The sequence below is a fragment of the Pygocentrus nattereri genome, chromosome 7, assembly GCF_015220715.1.
Source record: "Pygocentrus nattereri isolate fPygNat1 chromosome 7, fPygNat1.pri, whole genome shotgun sequence".
NCBI lineage: Eukaryota > Metazoa > Chordata > Actinopteri > Characiformes > Serrasalmidae > Pygocentrus > Pygocentrus nattereri.
The window spans coordinates 23,845,780-23,861,245 of NC_051217.1; the positions used below are offsets into that span (position 1 = coordinate 23,845,780).

Here is a 15,466-nt window from a genome sequence, read left to right on the forward strand (position 1 = left end):
ACGTAAACTTTCCGATAGGGAATGTAATCAGATACAGGCGTTTACATGGATATTATTCTTCTATTTAACGTGTTATTTACAGCATTATCCCCATCTATTTAAATTTGAGGTATTAATTGAGAGAGTAATAAGCTAAATATGTAGAAAATCATAATTTATATGCTACATTTTTTGGGAGGTGTCTGTCCCAAACCCTAAATTTACACTTGTAAAAAAAATATCCTTTTTCAATGTTTTTTTTTAATATCTTTTATTTAAGATATTTTATTTATGGAAAAGTTGAAAAATGTAGATTTTCTGCAGTTAATTAAACGTTTTTGTGGTTTAATGAATAATATGATTTTCTGTGTGATCAGCTGTTCAGAGCTGTATTTGATGGCTGCGTTTTTAAGTTCTGCTTAAAATTTAAGTTAAATTTGTCCCTAACGAAACAGTCACCGCTAAAGCATTTGATAACATTTCAGTACTGTTAAGATTGTTTTGGTGTTGACTAAATAGAATATTCAGTCAAAGAGGTTAATAAAATAAGCATAATTAAGGTATAAAGTCACAAAGCCAAAGCATTTTAGCTTAAAGTCCAAAATGTGTTTTCAACTTGGACTTTGAACCAATTTGGTAGAATGATCGGTAACGCTTTACTGTAGGGTATGGTTCATAAGGCTGCACAACACCTACATAAGCTTGTCATAACAACTGACATAGCACTGTATAAATGCTTGCTCCAGTAGACATCATTTGGCATGAGGGCTACTTTGATCAAAATTGGCAAATGTAACATTTATAGCGAACAATGTCTGTTGGAATAAGCATTAATAAACATTTATGTATGGTTATATCAGTTGTCATGAGAAGCTGATGTAGGTGTCATGTAGCCTATTGAACTGAACCCTACACTAAAGTGTCACCAAGTGATCCATATGTTGACATCACATTTTCTTATTTGGGTCCAATGGGGGTTTTGTGTCCAACATTCGTGAAAAAATGCAAAACTTGGATTGGTCAGTTGCTTGAGACCATTGTTTAACATGAGTTAAGAGGAGAAAAAACTGTACAGTGTTACTGCAGTGCTGAGAATGACCTACCACCCAAATAGTACCTGCTCTGTGAGGGTCCATGGGGGTCCTGACCACTGAAGAACAGGGTAACAAAGTATAAGAGAAACAGATGGACTACAGTCTGTAACTGTAGAACTACAGAGTGCAGCTATACAGTAAGTGGAGCTGATAAAATGGACAATGAGTGTAAAAACAAGGAGGTGGTCAGAATGTTATGCCTGATCTGTGTAAATGAACTGTGACAGTGTGTGTGTGACATTTTCTCCATACTGTGCTGAAATTATGACTTGCTGTTTGTCAGGAACGTCTGTTATTCACATTAAGGCTATTTAGGGTTTCCTGTTGAGTGTGATTTGTGAATTCTTTCCTTGGATGGTCTCATGAATTATTAATGAGTGTTTGTCTTTCTGTTGAATATTTAATCCGTTATTCATGCACCTGCTTAGCCTGCCAGCTGTTTTGTATGTTACACTAATTTTACGTCGACTGTGCTCATTACGCCGTACAGATTAATCGCACAGCAGCTCAGAGGGCGTGGCGTTTGTGTAAAAGTGGAATTTGGTCAAATATGACTGTGTGTGTGCAGTGATGCTGAGCTGTTTGTGTGGGTGTTCGACCTGCGGAGTGTAAAAGGAGGTTCTGGAGGTTCTGAGCGAATGTGGGTCGTGCAGGCTGTTCACTCTCTGAGAGATCCTTGGTTATTTCTTGTGTTTCTGTCTTCAACTTGATGATGATCTCGGCAACTGAATTAATCCTAAAACTAGTTCATATGTCTAATATTTCACATTATAAGATTGTTATTGATATTATAAGATTATAACTATATATATTTTTTCATTTCAACATGTGAAAATGACTTTTTTTGCTAGTGAAAATTAATTTGTTGCAAGTAAAAGCTGAATTTTTAATAGTCAACGTTTACATTTCCACTAGTGATATTAATGTTCACATGTAAAAATCTTGATGCCAAAAATGAATATTTACTAGTTGAAAATGTATTTTCATGTCTAAATTGAATTGCTGACCTTGAGAAAAGTGGAATAAAAGCTAGAATGCTTGATGTAGTAATTAAAATTTCATAATAAGCATTAAATGTTAAACTGTAATTTGTTAGTAAAATTTGTTACTGTAATTCGTAATAACTAATACTGTATAAATTGGAAAAGGGCTTGAATTCTTACTGATTGTATGTAATTTGAATTATTTAAAAAGTTAAATAAGTTCAATTAAAATTAAACTTGCAGCAATCTAAACAGGAGGAATATTAGATGTGTTGACTAGATTTAAGAACATTTTACTTGATGATACTATTTTTTGTAAAAATAACACTGATAAGGAAATTAAGAGTAGCACAAATAAATCAGCTCAGTGAGATAAAAGGATCAAACAGGCAACAATAATGAAACATTACTGGTAATGATGAAACAGTAAAATGATAAAAATGAATAAAATAAATGACGACAGTAAAGTGGCGGTCTGAACGTGGGTTAAACGCCACTGCCAGGTTCAGATCTCATCGTTGTGCAGCCGAAAGGCGGCAGCTGAGTTTTCCACCAAGGTCGAATACGAGTTGGGTTAGTTCACTGACTCTGGAGTCTCTTTGTTAGCCGCTCCCTCGGTGTGACAGGCTGTAAAGGTGCTATTCTTAGCAGACAGGGTGACGTCTCCTTTGTCAAAGGGCTCTCTGTTTGATCTCACGCTGCTGGAAAACCCCACCTGCATCAAGGCTCCCTCAGACAGGACACCTCACCCTCTCTGACAGCTGACCAGCTTCAGGTTCCAGTGTTTCATTTGGCACATACATAATCATCCATGGTACAACTAGCAGTGAAAGGCTTGTACACAAAGACAGTTCTCCAAGGGTTCTTTCTTTAAAAAAATGGCTCTATAAAGAACCATGAACACTCACGTGATTAAAAGGTTCTTTGCATCATGAAAGGGTTCTTCACATTGATGGAGAATGTGCTGTAGATTGTTCTATATAGAACTTTTGAAAAGGGTTCTGGGAGAGAGAGAGATGTGGACCAAGAGGGGAGAGAGAAAGAGAGGGAATGAGAAGAGAAAGAGGGAAAGGGAGGAGGGAGAGAGAGAAGAGGGGAAAAAGTAGGGACTGTGGGAGACAGAGGGAAGGGGACAGGGAGGGAAAGAGTGGGAGGGTTTGGAGGGAGAAGGTGAGAGAGAGAGAGAGAGAGAGAGAGAGAGAGAGAGAGAGAGAGAGAGAAAAGGAGGAGGGATGGAGAGAGAGGAGGGGAAAAAGGGAAAAGTGGGAGAGAGAGAGAGAGACAGAGAGAAAGGCAGGGAGAGGGGCAGGGAGTGGGAGTGATTGGAGGGAGGAGGTGAGAGAGAGAGAGAGAGAGAGAGAGAGAGAGAGAGAGAGAGAGAGAGAGAGAGAGGGAGGTTTTAGAGAGAGGAGGGGAAGAAGAGGGGACAGTGGTAGAGAGAGAATGAGAGAGACCGAAGAGACCGAAAGAGAGGGATGGAGTTAGAATAGGGCCTGTTATGGGATGATATTGAGTCACTGGCTGTTTTGGCTCTGTATGTGTGTTTTTATGAGCACTCCCGGAACAGAGTGAGTCAGAAACCGGTCACTCGGTCCACTCCGGATCAGTCGATACATCTTATCAGATCAAACCTAGTAAGCGGTTACATTAACATGCATTACAGTCAGGGATTTGTTCTCTGCTCTTATTAAGGAGCAGTTTCAGTAAGATGATTTCTCACCTCAGCAGTGATGATACAGCGATGACTGACCCTTCTGAAGTCCATTACATGCATCACCAGTGAAAAGAGCAAGACATGGCAGAATCATACATATTGATACACACATGGAAAAGATCGGAAGACGTTGTCACCATAGCATATCATTTTTTTCTGAGACAGGAAAGAATGCCCCAGCAGAAAAGTAGTATTAGATTTAAATAAGGCTATGAAAATATATCATATTTTAAAAACCTGCATAACTCAGTTTGTGAGTAAACAGAGGTTCTGAGCGGTTTGGTGTGAAATGGTTCAGATGTCTTTACAGTGGTGGTGATGGGAACCAGGCGTCGCCATGACTACAACACAGATATAGACATTTTATTTACTATCCAGAACCACCAGAGAACCTGCACAAGTCTTCTGAACTTTACATGGAACATTGTTTCTGTGATATAAGAAACAGTTCATTTACAAATATTCACCTAAACAGCGGTTTGGCTCCACACATTTACAATGAGACCTTAAGCTCTGTTTCAGCTCTGAATACGTTTTGAATGCTGCGCCACACAGAGCAGACAATCAGAACAGAGATTATATATTTATTAGCCTTAATGAGTGAGTTTATCCCAGTAAACATTAGAATAAATTCATATTCATAATTCAAATAAACATAAAAACAATGAAAATTAACAAGAATTTCTTTGGTCCATATTTTTCCTACCGACACCTTCACAGCCGCCACAGAGACTTGTTCATATCATCAATTACATCATGAGCTCAATTTACTGAAGCACTGATTGGTCAAACCAGGAGCTGCTGTTTAACTACATATAATACTGGGCTTCCTCGAGGAGACGTTTGGAAATGTTTAAACACACTAACATCCAGAAAATCACTGTTTATTACATATATATAAAATCATTATTAATTCATTTTCTATACATTTTGTTTATTCAAATATTAACACTTTTCTCATCAAATAAACACAAACTACACAAATAGATGTTGAAAATGTGTCTTGGGTGCCTTTCATACAGACTTTCATACAGTACTGTGTGTGTGTGTGTGTGTGTGTGTGTGTACATATATATATATATATATATATATATATATATATATATATATATATATATATATATATATACACATATACACACATATACACACACACATACAGACATACACAGACATAACCCTAACCCTAACACACACACACACAGTACTGTATGGACTGAGGAGGAAACGATTTCGTGACTTTAACAGTGTTTACTTACTACATCAAATCGTTTTGTTTATGTTAGGGTTCAGTTTACAGAAATGCAGCACAGGGCTGATGGGAGAGCTATTTATGTACCTATCTGGGAGAGAGAGAGAAACGAGGCTGTAATAACCTGTCACACTTTCTGATACTGGCTCACTTCCTGTTTCATTCTGACACTCAGCAAATGGCCTTTATATTTCCAAAGGGTGGAATAGTTTCGCACAGAACCACCTTTAAGAGCGTTTCCATTGTTTGTGTGTGAATGTCCCTGATTGATTTTTCGTTTTAATCTCTTTTACATGGAGAGTTTATTCAGTCATTTTCACCTCCTCTGCTGTGCAGCTGCACTGAAGTGTGTGTGTGTGTGTGTGTGTGTGTGTGTGTGTGTGTGTGTGTGTGTGTGTGTGATGACAGGGCTCTGCTAAAAGTGTCAGCTGTGTATGAAATGTGAGACTTCTCTTTTGTGTCTGTGTGTCTGTGTTAGAGATCTGCAAGGGCATGAACTTAAAACCGACACACCCAACTTTAAGACTCGACCCAACCGAACCTGAATCTAACCCACAACTGTGAGACTGGACTCGGTCCAGCTGGTACTGCTAAATTTCAAAACCCAGGCCTGAGACTTTAACAGTGTTTTCACATAGTTCATTTGTTGGCTCTTGGTTCTTTTTGTGTTCACAGTGTAAGTGAACTCTAAAGTTTTCTTTCTGGTCCTTCTGAGATCTCTGACCACTTCTTGTTCAGACCTCAACTCCATTAGAACTCGGACCCCTTTCACAGCACTCATGGTCTACGGCGCTCGAAAAGTGGGGCAGCGTTCTGTGATAAATCTGATCTTTCAGGTGGTGAGAGGAGCTACCAGACACACCTGCTGCTCTCCTGTTTTTCCACAGTGAAATGATTGGCCAAAGGGCATTGCGCAAAATTGCAAAAATGATTGTGCGGGTCTGCAGTGGGCTCTGTTTTCAGCTGTGCTCCTCACTGCTCCACCTGGCAAATTTTCATTCATTCAGCGTTCAGAGTGAAAGCAGCTTGAAACTGCGTTGCGTGCCCAGCTCGAGCTTTTAACATGGTAAAATTACGCTTTACTTTCCTGAGTAGAACCTTATAAATGAGCCTTGGTCTGTTTTTACCTGCTGAAGTGCGGAAGACTGTCTGTGTGTACGATGAGCCTTGAGGTCTTCACTATAAAGAAAAGCCGACTGGTACTGCTAGACCTGTGCCGAACCTGATCCAAACTCAGACCGAACCTGCAACTTTGAGTCACATCTGTCATTACCTGACAAATCCCACTCTTCCCCCTGACACATCCCTCTCGTCGTCACCCGACACATCCCTCTCGTCGTCACCCGACACATCCCACTTGTCCCCCGACAAAACCCTCTCGTCGTCAACCTGACAAATCCCTCTCGTCATCACCCGACTAATCCCACTCGTCCCCCGACACATCCCTCTCGTCGTCACCCGATGAATCCCACTCGTCCCCCGACACATCCCTCTCGTCGTCACCCGACACATCCCTCTCGTCGTCACCCAACACATCCTCACATCCTTCTCGTCGTCACCCGACAAATCCCTCTCGTCATCACCCGACAAATCCCACTCGTCCCCCGACACATCCCTCTCGTCGTCCCCGACACATCCCTCTCGTCGTCACCCGACAAATCCCTCTCGTCATCACCCGGCAAATCACACTCGTCCCCCCTTACACATCCCTCTCGTCGTCACCCGACAAATCCCACTCTTCCCCCTGACACATCCCTCTCGTCGTCACCCGACAAATCCCTCTCGTCATCACCCGACAAATCCCACTTGTCCCCCGACACATCCCTCTCGTCGTCACCCGACACATCCCTCTCGTCATCACCCGACACATCACACTCGTCGTCACCTGACAAATCCCACTCCTCCCCGACACATCCCTCTCGTCGTCACCCGACACATCCCTCTCGTCGTCACCCGACACATCTTGTTCGCCGTCATCTGACACATCTTGCTTGTCATCAGCCTGACACATTGCTCTCATCGTCACCTGACACATCGTTCTCATCACCAGACACGTCCCTCGCGTTGTCCCCCGACATGTCCCTTGCGTCGTCCCCGACACGTCCCTCACGTCATCCCTCGCGCTGTCCCCGACACGTCCCTTGCGTCGTCCCTGACACGTCCCTCGCGTCGTCCCTGACATGTCCCTCGCGTCGTCCCTCGCGTTGTCCCCTGATACGTCCCTCGCGTCGTCCCTCGCGTTGTCCCCTGATACGTCCCTCGCGTCGTCCCTCGCGTTGTCCCCTGATACGTCCCTCACGTTGTCCCTCGCGTAATCCCCGACACGTCCCTTGCGTCGTCCCTCTCGCCGTCCCTCTCATCCCTCTCGTCATCCCCTGACACATCCCTCTCGTCATCCCCCAACACGTCCCTCGCGTCGTCCCCCAACACGTCCCTCGCGTCGTCCCCCGACACGTCCCTCACGTCGTCCCTGACACATCCCTCGCGTTGTCCCTTGCGTCGTTCCTCGCGTCGTCCCCGACACGTCGTCCCCGACACGTCCCTCGCATTGTCCTCTCGTCGTCCCTCGCATCATCCCCGACACATCCCTCTCGTAGATCCTCGCATTGTCCCCCGACACATCCCTCTCGTTGTTCCTCGCGTCATCCCCCGACACATCCCTCTCATCATCCATGGACTGAGAGAAACTGATGCTTTACCCAGTTTTCATTCGTGGACAGGTTGATCTGATCCTCACACACTGGAGCTGTTCCGAACACAGCTATAAACTATAACGTTACTGGGGAGAGAGGAAAACTTGCTTGGATGTAGACATAGACACAATCCTTCAAGTAAAAAACAAACTCACTACTTTAAAAAAATCTCTCATGAGTAAACAAACCCATGCACGACCTGATCCTGATGTTGTACGTGAAAATGCTGTGAGGTGGTTGGTATAGTGTAGTGGTCAGTGGTCTTGCTGATGTCCTCCACGCTGTAGGCTGGAGTTTGATTTCCCGCTCAGGCAACCACAACACACTACACCAATGGACAAGACTTCTAACGCTACATTCATCTGCATCTGAAACATGATTACAGCAGGTAAGATCCACATAAGAGCATGATAATAAATGTAAATCTGCCCCAACCCGTCCTGGAACCTCATTTGGGCAGACACTGTGTGTGAGTGATGACCGAGCACTGCTGAAGATGTCAGCTGTGTATGAAATGTCTCTTTTGTCTCTGGGCTGTGTGTGTGTGGTGTTGTGACTGCAGGATCTTGCAGTGTGAGGTTTGTTGGTGTGTATAACAGCAGGGTTTGTGGTAGTGTGGGGTTCGGGGGTGGGGCTTTCATGGGGTCACTTTTCTCACAGAGGTGACAGGGGACACTCTATTGCTGTTCTGCCCACACACACACACACACACACGCACACACACTCTCCCCACACAGGGTAAGAGGAAATGTGTGTTTTAACATACTGTCACCAACTGCTCACACTGACTGCAAACACAGCTGTGTGTGTGTGTGTTTGGGTTTGTTTTTCTACAGTTTCAGGACACACATTCTTCTGACTTTGTAGTAAAATCCACAATCTGTACTTTATAAAGTACTTTTTTTTTCATTTTTTAAAACTGAAACTAGTTATTTGTGGTTACTGTTGATAAGTGTGGCATTAGAATGAGAAAATATCTACTTATATAACTTGTATATTACATACACATTAACATGGAACACATTATTTTTACATATATACATATATAGCATATACCATACTGTGCAAATGTCTTGGGCTCGTGAACATAATGTTTAAAACCCTTGGAACGTTGGAAATAAGTGTGTTTATGTCTGTAAAAATACTATATAATCAATATAATAAATGTATATCAATATAAACATAGAGTAAAATGTGTTTATTCTAATATTAATATTTTGTCTGAACAAGCACCTCCCGCCCAGATTAACTTTTTTTTCGCACAGGACTATATATAATATATGTAAATACAAATGACACATAATTATTACATATAGGTACTTACATACATGTAATACATATGACCCTATGTCCTGACAAGGTATAAAAACAAGTCTGTGTGTCCATCAACATGTTTTTTTTTTTTGTTTAAGAGTGGATTTTTTTTTGCATTTAAGCTTTTGTGTCGATTTTCTCTGGTGTGTGTGTGTGTGTGTGAGAGAGAGAGAGAGAGAGAGAGAGAGAGAGAGAGAGAGATCATATTACTCCATTCATGGCGAGTCATTGTGTCAGACGCCACAGACTAAAGCCACTGAGTCACTTCAGTCAGCTGTGACATCACGTCAGGGAGGACACCCACTGTTTAAAACCACTCACTCTCACACTAACGCACTCGCACACCCTCAGGGACTCTCAGGACTCCCGCTGCTCTGTCCCGCGCTGCCTGTCGAGTTCTAGACTTCTGCTGGATTATCAGCAGTGCTCTCTTCGCTCCACTCTGTCTGCAGTGTTCTGGACTCTGGCTGTTGCTGGACTAATCCAGTATGTGTTGAGGTAGGGCTGGGCTTTTATGGCTCCACTGAAGTCCGTGTTCATGCTTGCTGATTGGTCTGATGAATGATAGGAGCTGCTTTGGAAGCTTTGGAAGCCTGTGTTTTTGGTTCCAGTGACAGCGAATGGGAAACATGCCTGTGGATGTGTGTTTCCTGGTGTTTATTTGGACTGTAATGACTGACAGAATTCATGATCTGGTGTGATATGCTGTGGCACCATCCAGTTTTGGTTGTTTGCGGTTTATGGGAGCATTCAGCGTTATGAAAGTGCTCTTCTCAAGACATTAAAATTGCGTATCAGCTCAGACTGGTTTCTTAGCAACACTGTCTGAACACTTTTATATTTTTCAATTTGCATAATTTTTACACCATTTGACCAGAGTGGCTGTTTTTCTCTGGTTCTACTACAAAGTCATGAGTGTTTTGTTGGTTCTGTAGGTCAGAACTGTTTTTCTCTGTTTCTACTACAAAGTCAGGAGTGTTTTCTTGGTTCTGTAGGTCAGACCTGTTTCTCTCTTTTATATTATGAGGTAATTTAATAACAAATGGGCCAAAAATGCTTCAACATTTACTTAAATGTCTTTACTCTTTACATTGACTTACATTAAAGTTAAGAACTTTTTTTTTCGTCGTCTGTAAAGTTATCGTTTTAGAGAGAGGTGTTTTTTTAACAGTGAACAAATCCATAGTTTATTATGTACCAAAATCGAAAATATAATTTCAGCTAAGCCACAGCTCTGGTTATCTTACGCATCCGCTGACCGATAAAGAGGAGTGTGGACATGCTGTTACTGAGTTAATTAATACTTACAGGCTTTTCCCTCCTTTGTTCTTCCCTCAAACCCCTCAGAGCAGGGTACAGTGGGTCATTCATCTCCCTGTGATCTCTCTCTGATTTCTATCAGGCTGTGATGGTGATTGTGGGGAAGTGTGACTAGAAGCTGGTGACCCACGGAGGAACGAACGCATACAGGCCTCTTTCTTCCTGTGTATTTAGGTTACAGTGAACGCGTGAACGCACGCGCGCGCACACACACACACACACACACACACACACACACACACACACACACACACACACACACAAGTGCAGAGTGTGCTTTCTTTCAGTGTCGGGACACGAGGTTATATATACTGCACTGTGCAGCAGAGACCATCTGTCTTTATTCTGTTGTCAGTCAAAACAGACATTAAGTCATTTTTCAGCATCCGGGAAAAAAACAGAAACAGAAATGTTTTAAAGAAAATTACACCGAATGAAACATCAGTTTTCTCAGTGTTTAGTGCCCCTCTACCTTTATTACAGCTTCCATTCTTTTCTAGGAGGCTCACTTTTAGGCTGCATGCACACAGCAGGTAAAACTGGCCCAATTCTGATTTTTTCACCACACCTGATTTATTTGTTGTTTAGCTGCTCAGATTATCTTTTAAATGTGGTCTGTATGCGACATCAGTCTGAACAGATCAGCTCCCAAACTGACCTAAAAAGAACAGCGTCACACGGCTCATCCAGAGGTAAACAATCACAACTGCCAACGAACGCCAGTCGCTCCCGGAGGATCAGCTTCATCTTCACCAGCATCACAGGAGCCGTCATGAAGCTTCACTGACTGACAGCTGGGCTCATCACCCCGAATGTGTTCGAGCCGTAGAAAGGGCGTGGCCACTTCTTTGGTTCGTGTGCTCAGATTCTTTACTTTGCTTTCAGACTTTGTTCTTTGACGCTGTGGCCTCGTTCTCCTACAGCCGCGATCGTTCGTCTGTTTCAAAATCTCTTCGAGTGTGGAGGGTTTTGGATGAGTCGTCGAATTGTTGGTACAGAAAAATCACCCCAAATGTTTTTGAGTCTCAGCGGCGTGAGATTATGATGAATGTGGAGCTGGATTGACTTAAAAGCCGCATGAATTTCACACAGAGACACATTTTGTTGGTTCTGTAGGTAAGAACTGTTTTTCTCTGCTTCTTCTACAAAGTCAGGAGTGTTTTGTCGGTTCTGTAGGTCAGAGCTGTTTTATAAAGTCAGGAGTGTGTCTTTTCTGAAATCATCGACAGACAGACCTACAAAGCAGGTCGTGCAGTAATCAGTCACAGATGGGAGATAAATGGACTATTTACTGTCAGTTGTTCTGCTGAAGCTGGAAATTTGGTAGATCAGCTTAAGCTTTAAAGAGGTTTCATTGTGAAACCGTTGTTGTGGAGTAGAGTTGCTTTTGTTAGTACCTAGAAAAAATAAATGGTGGTTTTGGTGATTAATGGTGATTAACTGTTTATGTAATGATTATTTAATAGCATAAATCCAGCTCAGAAACTTGTATTCATTTGTGAGCCCCTCTAATTGGTCAGATTATTCCTGAAATCTTAGATTAAACCCTAGTGGGTACACTCACAGCAGATGGCACCCTCCTTTAAGTACAATACAGAGGACTTTATGCTTAAACAAAGTACATTAACAGCAGATTACATGTGATTAATGTATCAAGGCTGAAAAAAGTCCAGCCTTAAGGCCACCTACAACCACTGTATAATATAAACTGTAGTGTGTCATTGGTTAAAAGGTGTATAACTGCACTGTCAACACCAACATTGAATTTAACTTGTACGTTTTGTTACAGAGTTATTTAAACAAAATGATATAATTGCAAAGTCAGTTCCAGCGATTTTGTGCGACTAAGTGCAGTTACATTTGTTAGTTTAATGATACACTCAGCCCACAGCTTGGTCTGACTTTATACTGGCTCATCAATTCAGTGTTGTGATATTTTGAGACAAAAATTTGATGATCATTTTGATGAGTGAGTGCTGGAGCAGGGTGTTGTCTGGTGCTCATCATATCCAAATGTTGGTGTTTATCAAATAAGTTGCATTAGAGCCCGTGTGTCAAACACTAGGCCCACTACACAATCCTCTCTGGCCCACCAAGGTGGTTCAATGTGCCCTGCACTGCAGCCCCCAGCATGCACTACAACGTAATGCGCCCAGTCTCTCCTACCCCAAACAGCAGTCTATGGGACAGCAGTTACACCTCAATTCTACACAGTTCTACATGAGTCATATCACCAAACACACCAGCTGCATTCCAGCTGCGGTTCAATCAACATAAACACCCAACATCAGCTCAGCTGCTCAGAAACGAGCCCAAGTCTTTATGAACCTGCAGCACAGAAAGGAGGACAGGTGTCTGGTTCAATAAGCACATAGGCAGGTTTAAAAGACTGAGCACCTGGCAACGTTTTTGAATATTTCAGAAAATGAAGGTCGACTGCAAGTGTCTGTATTTTACTGCTGAAGGCTTTGCATCATTTTTTGTAACTTCATTTTTATTTATTTTTATTTTTATTAACAATATTATAATATTTTGATGAAAGACATTTTCCTTTTCCCAGCTATATCTATACACACTTCAATCTCCGTTATTACACAAATAAGCAACGAGGGGGATCCACTCCAAAATAAAAGTAGCCAAAAAAACTATTAAAAAATACATTTAAAAAGTAAATAAATCATAAAAAAAAATTAGATTAGTAGATCTATGGCAGGTCTCCGTCTCTTAGTAAATATATCCTTTCGGGTTCTTCATAATTATATGTATTAAGTATGTTAATTGTTCCATTTGATGAACATCCCATACCTTTTGGATCCGTAAATTGTATGTGGGAAGGTCTGGATTCATCCGTTTAATTGTACCACAGTTCAGAGCTGCTGTTAGTAATGTTCCTAGGTATTTCTTAGATCTTCCCTCTAGGTTTTCTGGGATCCTGTGGAATAGGATCTTGTGGAAACTCTTCCTTAAGAACATCAAATACTTCTCTTTGCATATTTTGAATAAAAAAAATGGCCAGTTTGTGTTCCATCAGTTAAAAATTAAAATTTTTTTTCCCGCTGGCCCTCAGATTTGATGACATTTTACTGTAAGGTGCTGTTCATAAGGCTACATGACACCTACATAAGGTTGTCATTACACCTGACATAACCCTACATAACTGTACATAAATGCCTATTACAACAGGCGTCATCTGTCATAAAGACTTTAGCTGACTTTGGTCAAAATTGGCAAATATAACCTTTATAGCAAATGATGCTTATTGGAACAAGCATTTATAAACAGTTATGTAGGGTTATGTCAGTTGTAATGACAACCTTATGTAGGTGTCATGTAGCCTTGTGAACAGCATCCTACAGTAAAGTGTTACCGATTTTTTTAAAAACATGGACCCCTTTACTGGTTGATTTTGACATCACACCTCCTTGATGCGCATTGTCAGTTTTGCATCATGATTCGACTGTCCGCCAGAGGAAGATGGGTTCCTCTTTTGAGTCTTGGTTCCCCTGAAGGGTTCTTCCCCTGGCTCCTAGGGAGTTTTTCCTGCCACTGTTGCTCTTGGTTCTCTCATTTGGGGCTCAGACCCAGATTTTCTGTAAAGTTTGTGTTTCCAGTGTGACTGGCTTGTGATCAAATTTCGTGACTTTAGGAAAGGAATGCTGCACATTTACTGTGTCAGTCTCTTGTTGCCAGACACAAGATGTGCTGTTAGTCATTTTAGGTGTAAATATAAGGGCTCTTACACATGTTTTGACCACATGGACCGTAACACAACTTATACACAAACGTAAGAAGAAACAAAGGCCCAGTCCCATTTCATATTTTTACCTCTACCCCTTGTTTTCGGTTCAGGTGTCATCTTGCCTCTTAGAACTGAGTTACAGGGCAGTGGTTCAAATCTTCCCTCTGAAATGAGACCCTCAAATAAAAAGAGCATCACTTCATTAACAGCTACTAGCGCTGCTCTGTAGGCGACCCTGCCCGTCTGCAGTGACAGCAGAGGAGGGTAAAGTCCTTTTTGGAGTCGCTTTAAAAAAAAAAAAGCCCCATCACTTTGCCCTACTCCTCTATCTCAACAAGAACTGGGACACCCTACACTCAGACATGAGCTCGCAAAACAGAGGGGTAAGGCTGAGTGGTAGGGTGAGGTGTGAAATGGGATCAGGCCGAAGAAAAAGCTGCATGGCTGCTTTCGACTCCACTGTGATGAAGCAGTTGATCAAGGTGGTTCTTTTATGTTATTGGAACGCTTTATAGTTCATGTTGCAAGTGTTATGTGGTTACATGCACCCTTGACCATGTAAAGGTGGTCTGAACGATTATTACAGCATGTAAACCGTGTTTAGACCTGCACTTATGACTGTCCAGTTATGATCAGATCACTCAACGTGGGTGTGACCGGTCTCCATTGTTACACAGTGCTGTTTCTAAAGCGTGGCTTTCTGAGGGAAGAGTGTATTTCCTGAGCTCTGACTACTGTGGTCACTTAGATCTCCACTAACACCTTCTCTGCTTGGCTGTTTCTTTCAGATTTAGCTGCACCTGTGCATGAAGATGTCTGATAACGGGGAAGTGGAGGATAAGCCCCCTGCGCCACCTATGAGGAACACTAGCACCATGATGGGAGCCAGCAGCAAAGACCCCGGACCACTAAACCACAGCTCTAAACCACTGCCCCCCAACCCTGAGGACAAGAAGAGGAAAGACCGCTCCATTCGCTCCATCCTGACCGGAGGAGGGGACAAGAGTAAGTCAGAGACGGATGTGATTTTGGGGGACTTTGGGGAATAAGATAAGTCCTAATAGTCTTACTCAGTCAAGTTACTGTTACAGTGGTAGCTCAGATTTTACGTTTACGCCCAAATGTTTCTTTTTACCCCAAAAGTCAAGACATGTTTAATGTTTGCTTCTTTAATTGTATACTGTGAAACTTATGTAGCTAGTATTAGTTAATCCTGTTGCCTGCACCACTTTCTAAATGAGGCACAATACAGAGAAGCCAATCAACAGAGGTCATTTATATATCAATCTTAAAGGCATAGTAACATAAACAGCCTGTTGTTTAAAGGGATAAAGGGAGGATGGAAAATGGTCATGTAAATTGAATTAGCAGAACACAC

The 15,466-nt window shown here is 42.1% G+C and overlaps 1 protein-coding gene across 7 annotated transcripts in view; it reads left to right on the forward strand.

Moving 5' to 3' along the window:
- Nucleotides 1-15,466, forward strand: part of pak1 (p21 protein (Cdc42/Rac)-activated kinase 1) — a 100,778-nt gene that overhangs the window by 50,123 nt on the left and 35,189 nt on the right. For 6 of the 7 annotated variants that reach the window (XM_037540092.1, XM_017704172.2, XM_037540089.1 and 3 more), the window contains one exon: nt 14,877-15,093. In XM_037540092.1, the coding sequence (XP_037395989.1) occupies nt 14,895-15,093 (199 nt within the window). In that variant the 5' untranslated portion in view covers nt 14,877-14,894. Of the gene's footprint in view, nt 1-9,371; nt 9,528-14,876; nt 15,094-15,466 lie in introns of those variants that run through there. The other variant, XM_037540093.1, reaches the window with a different exon arrangement.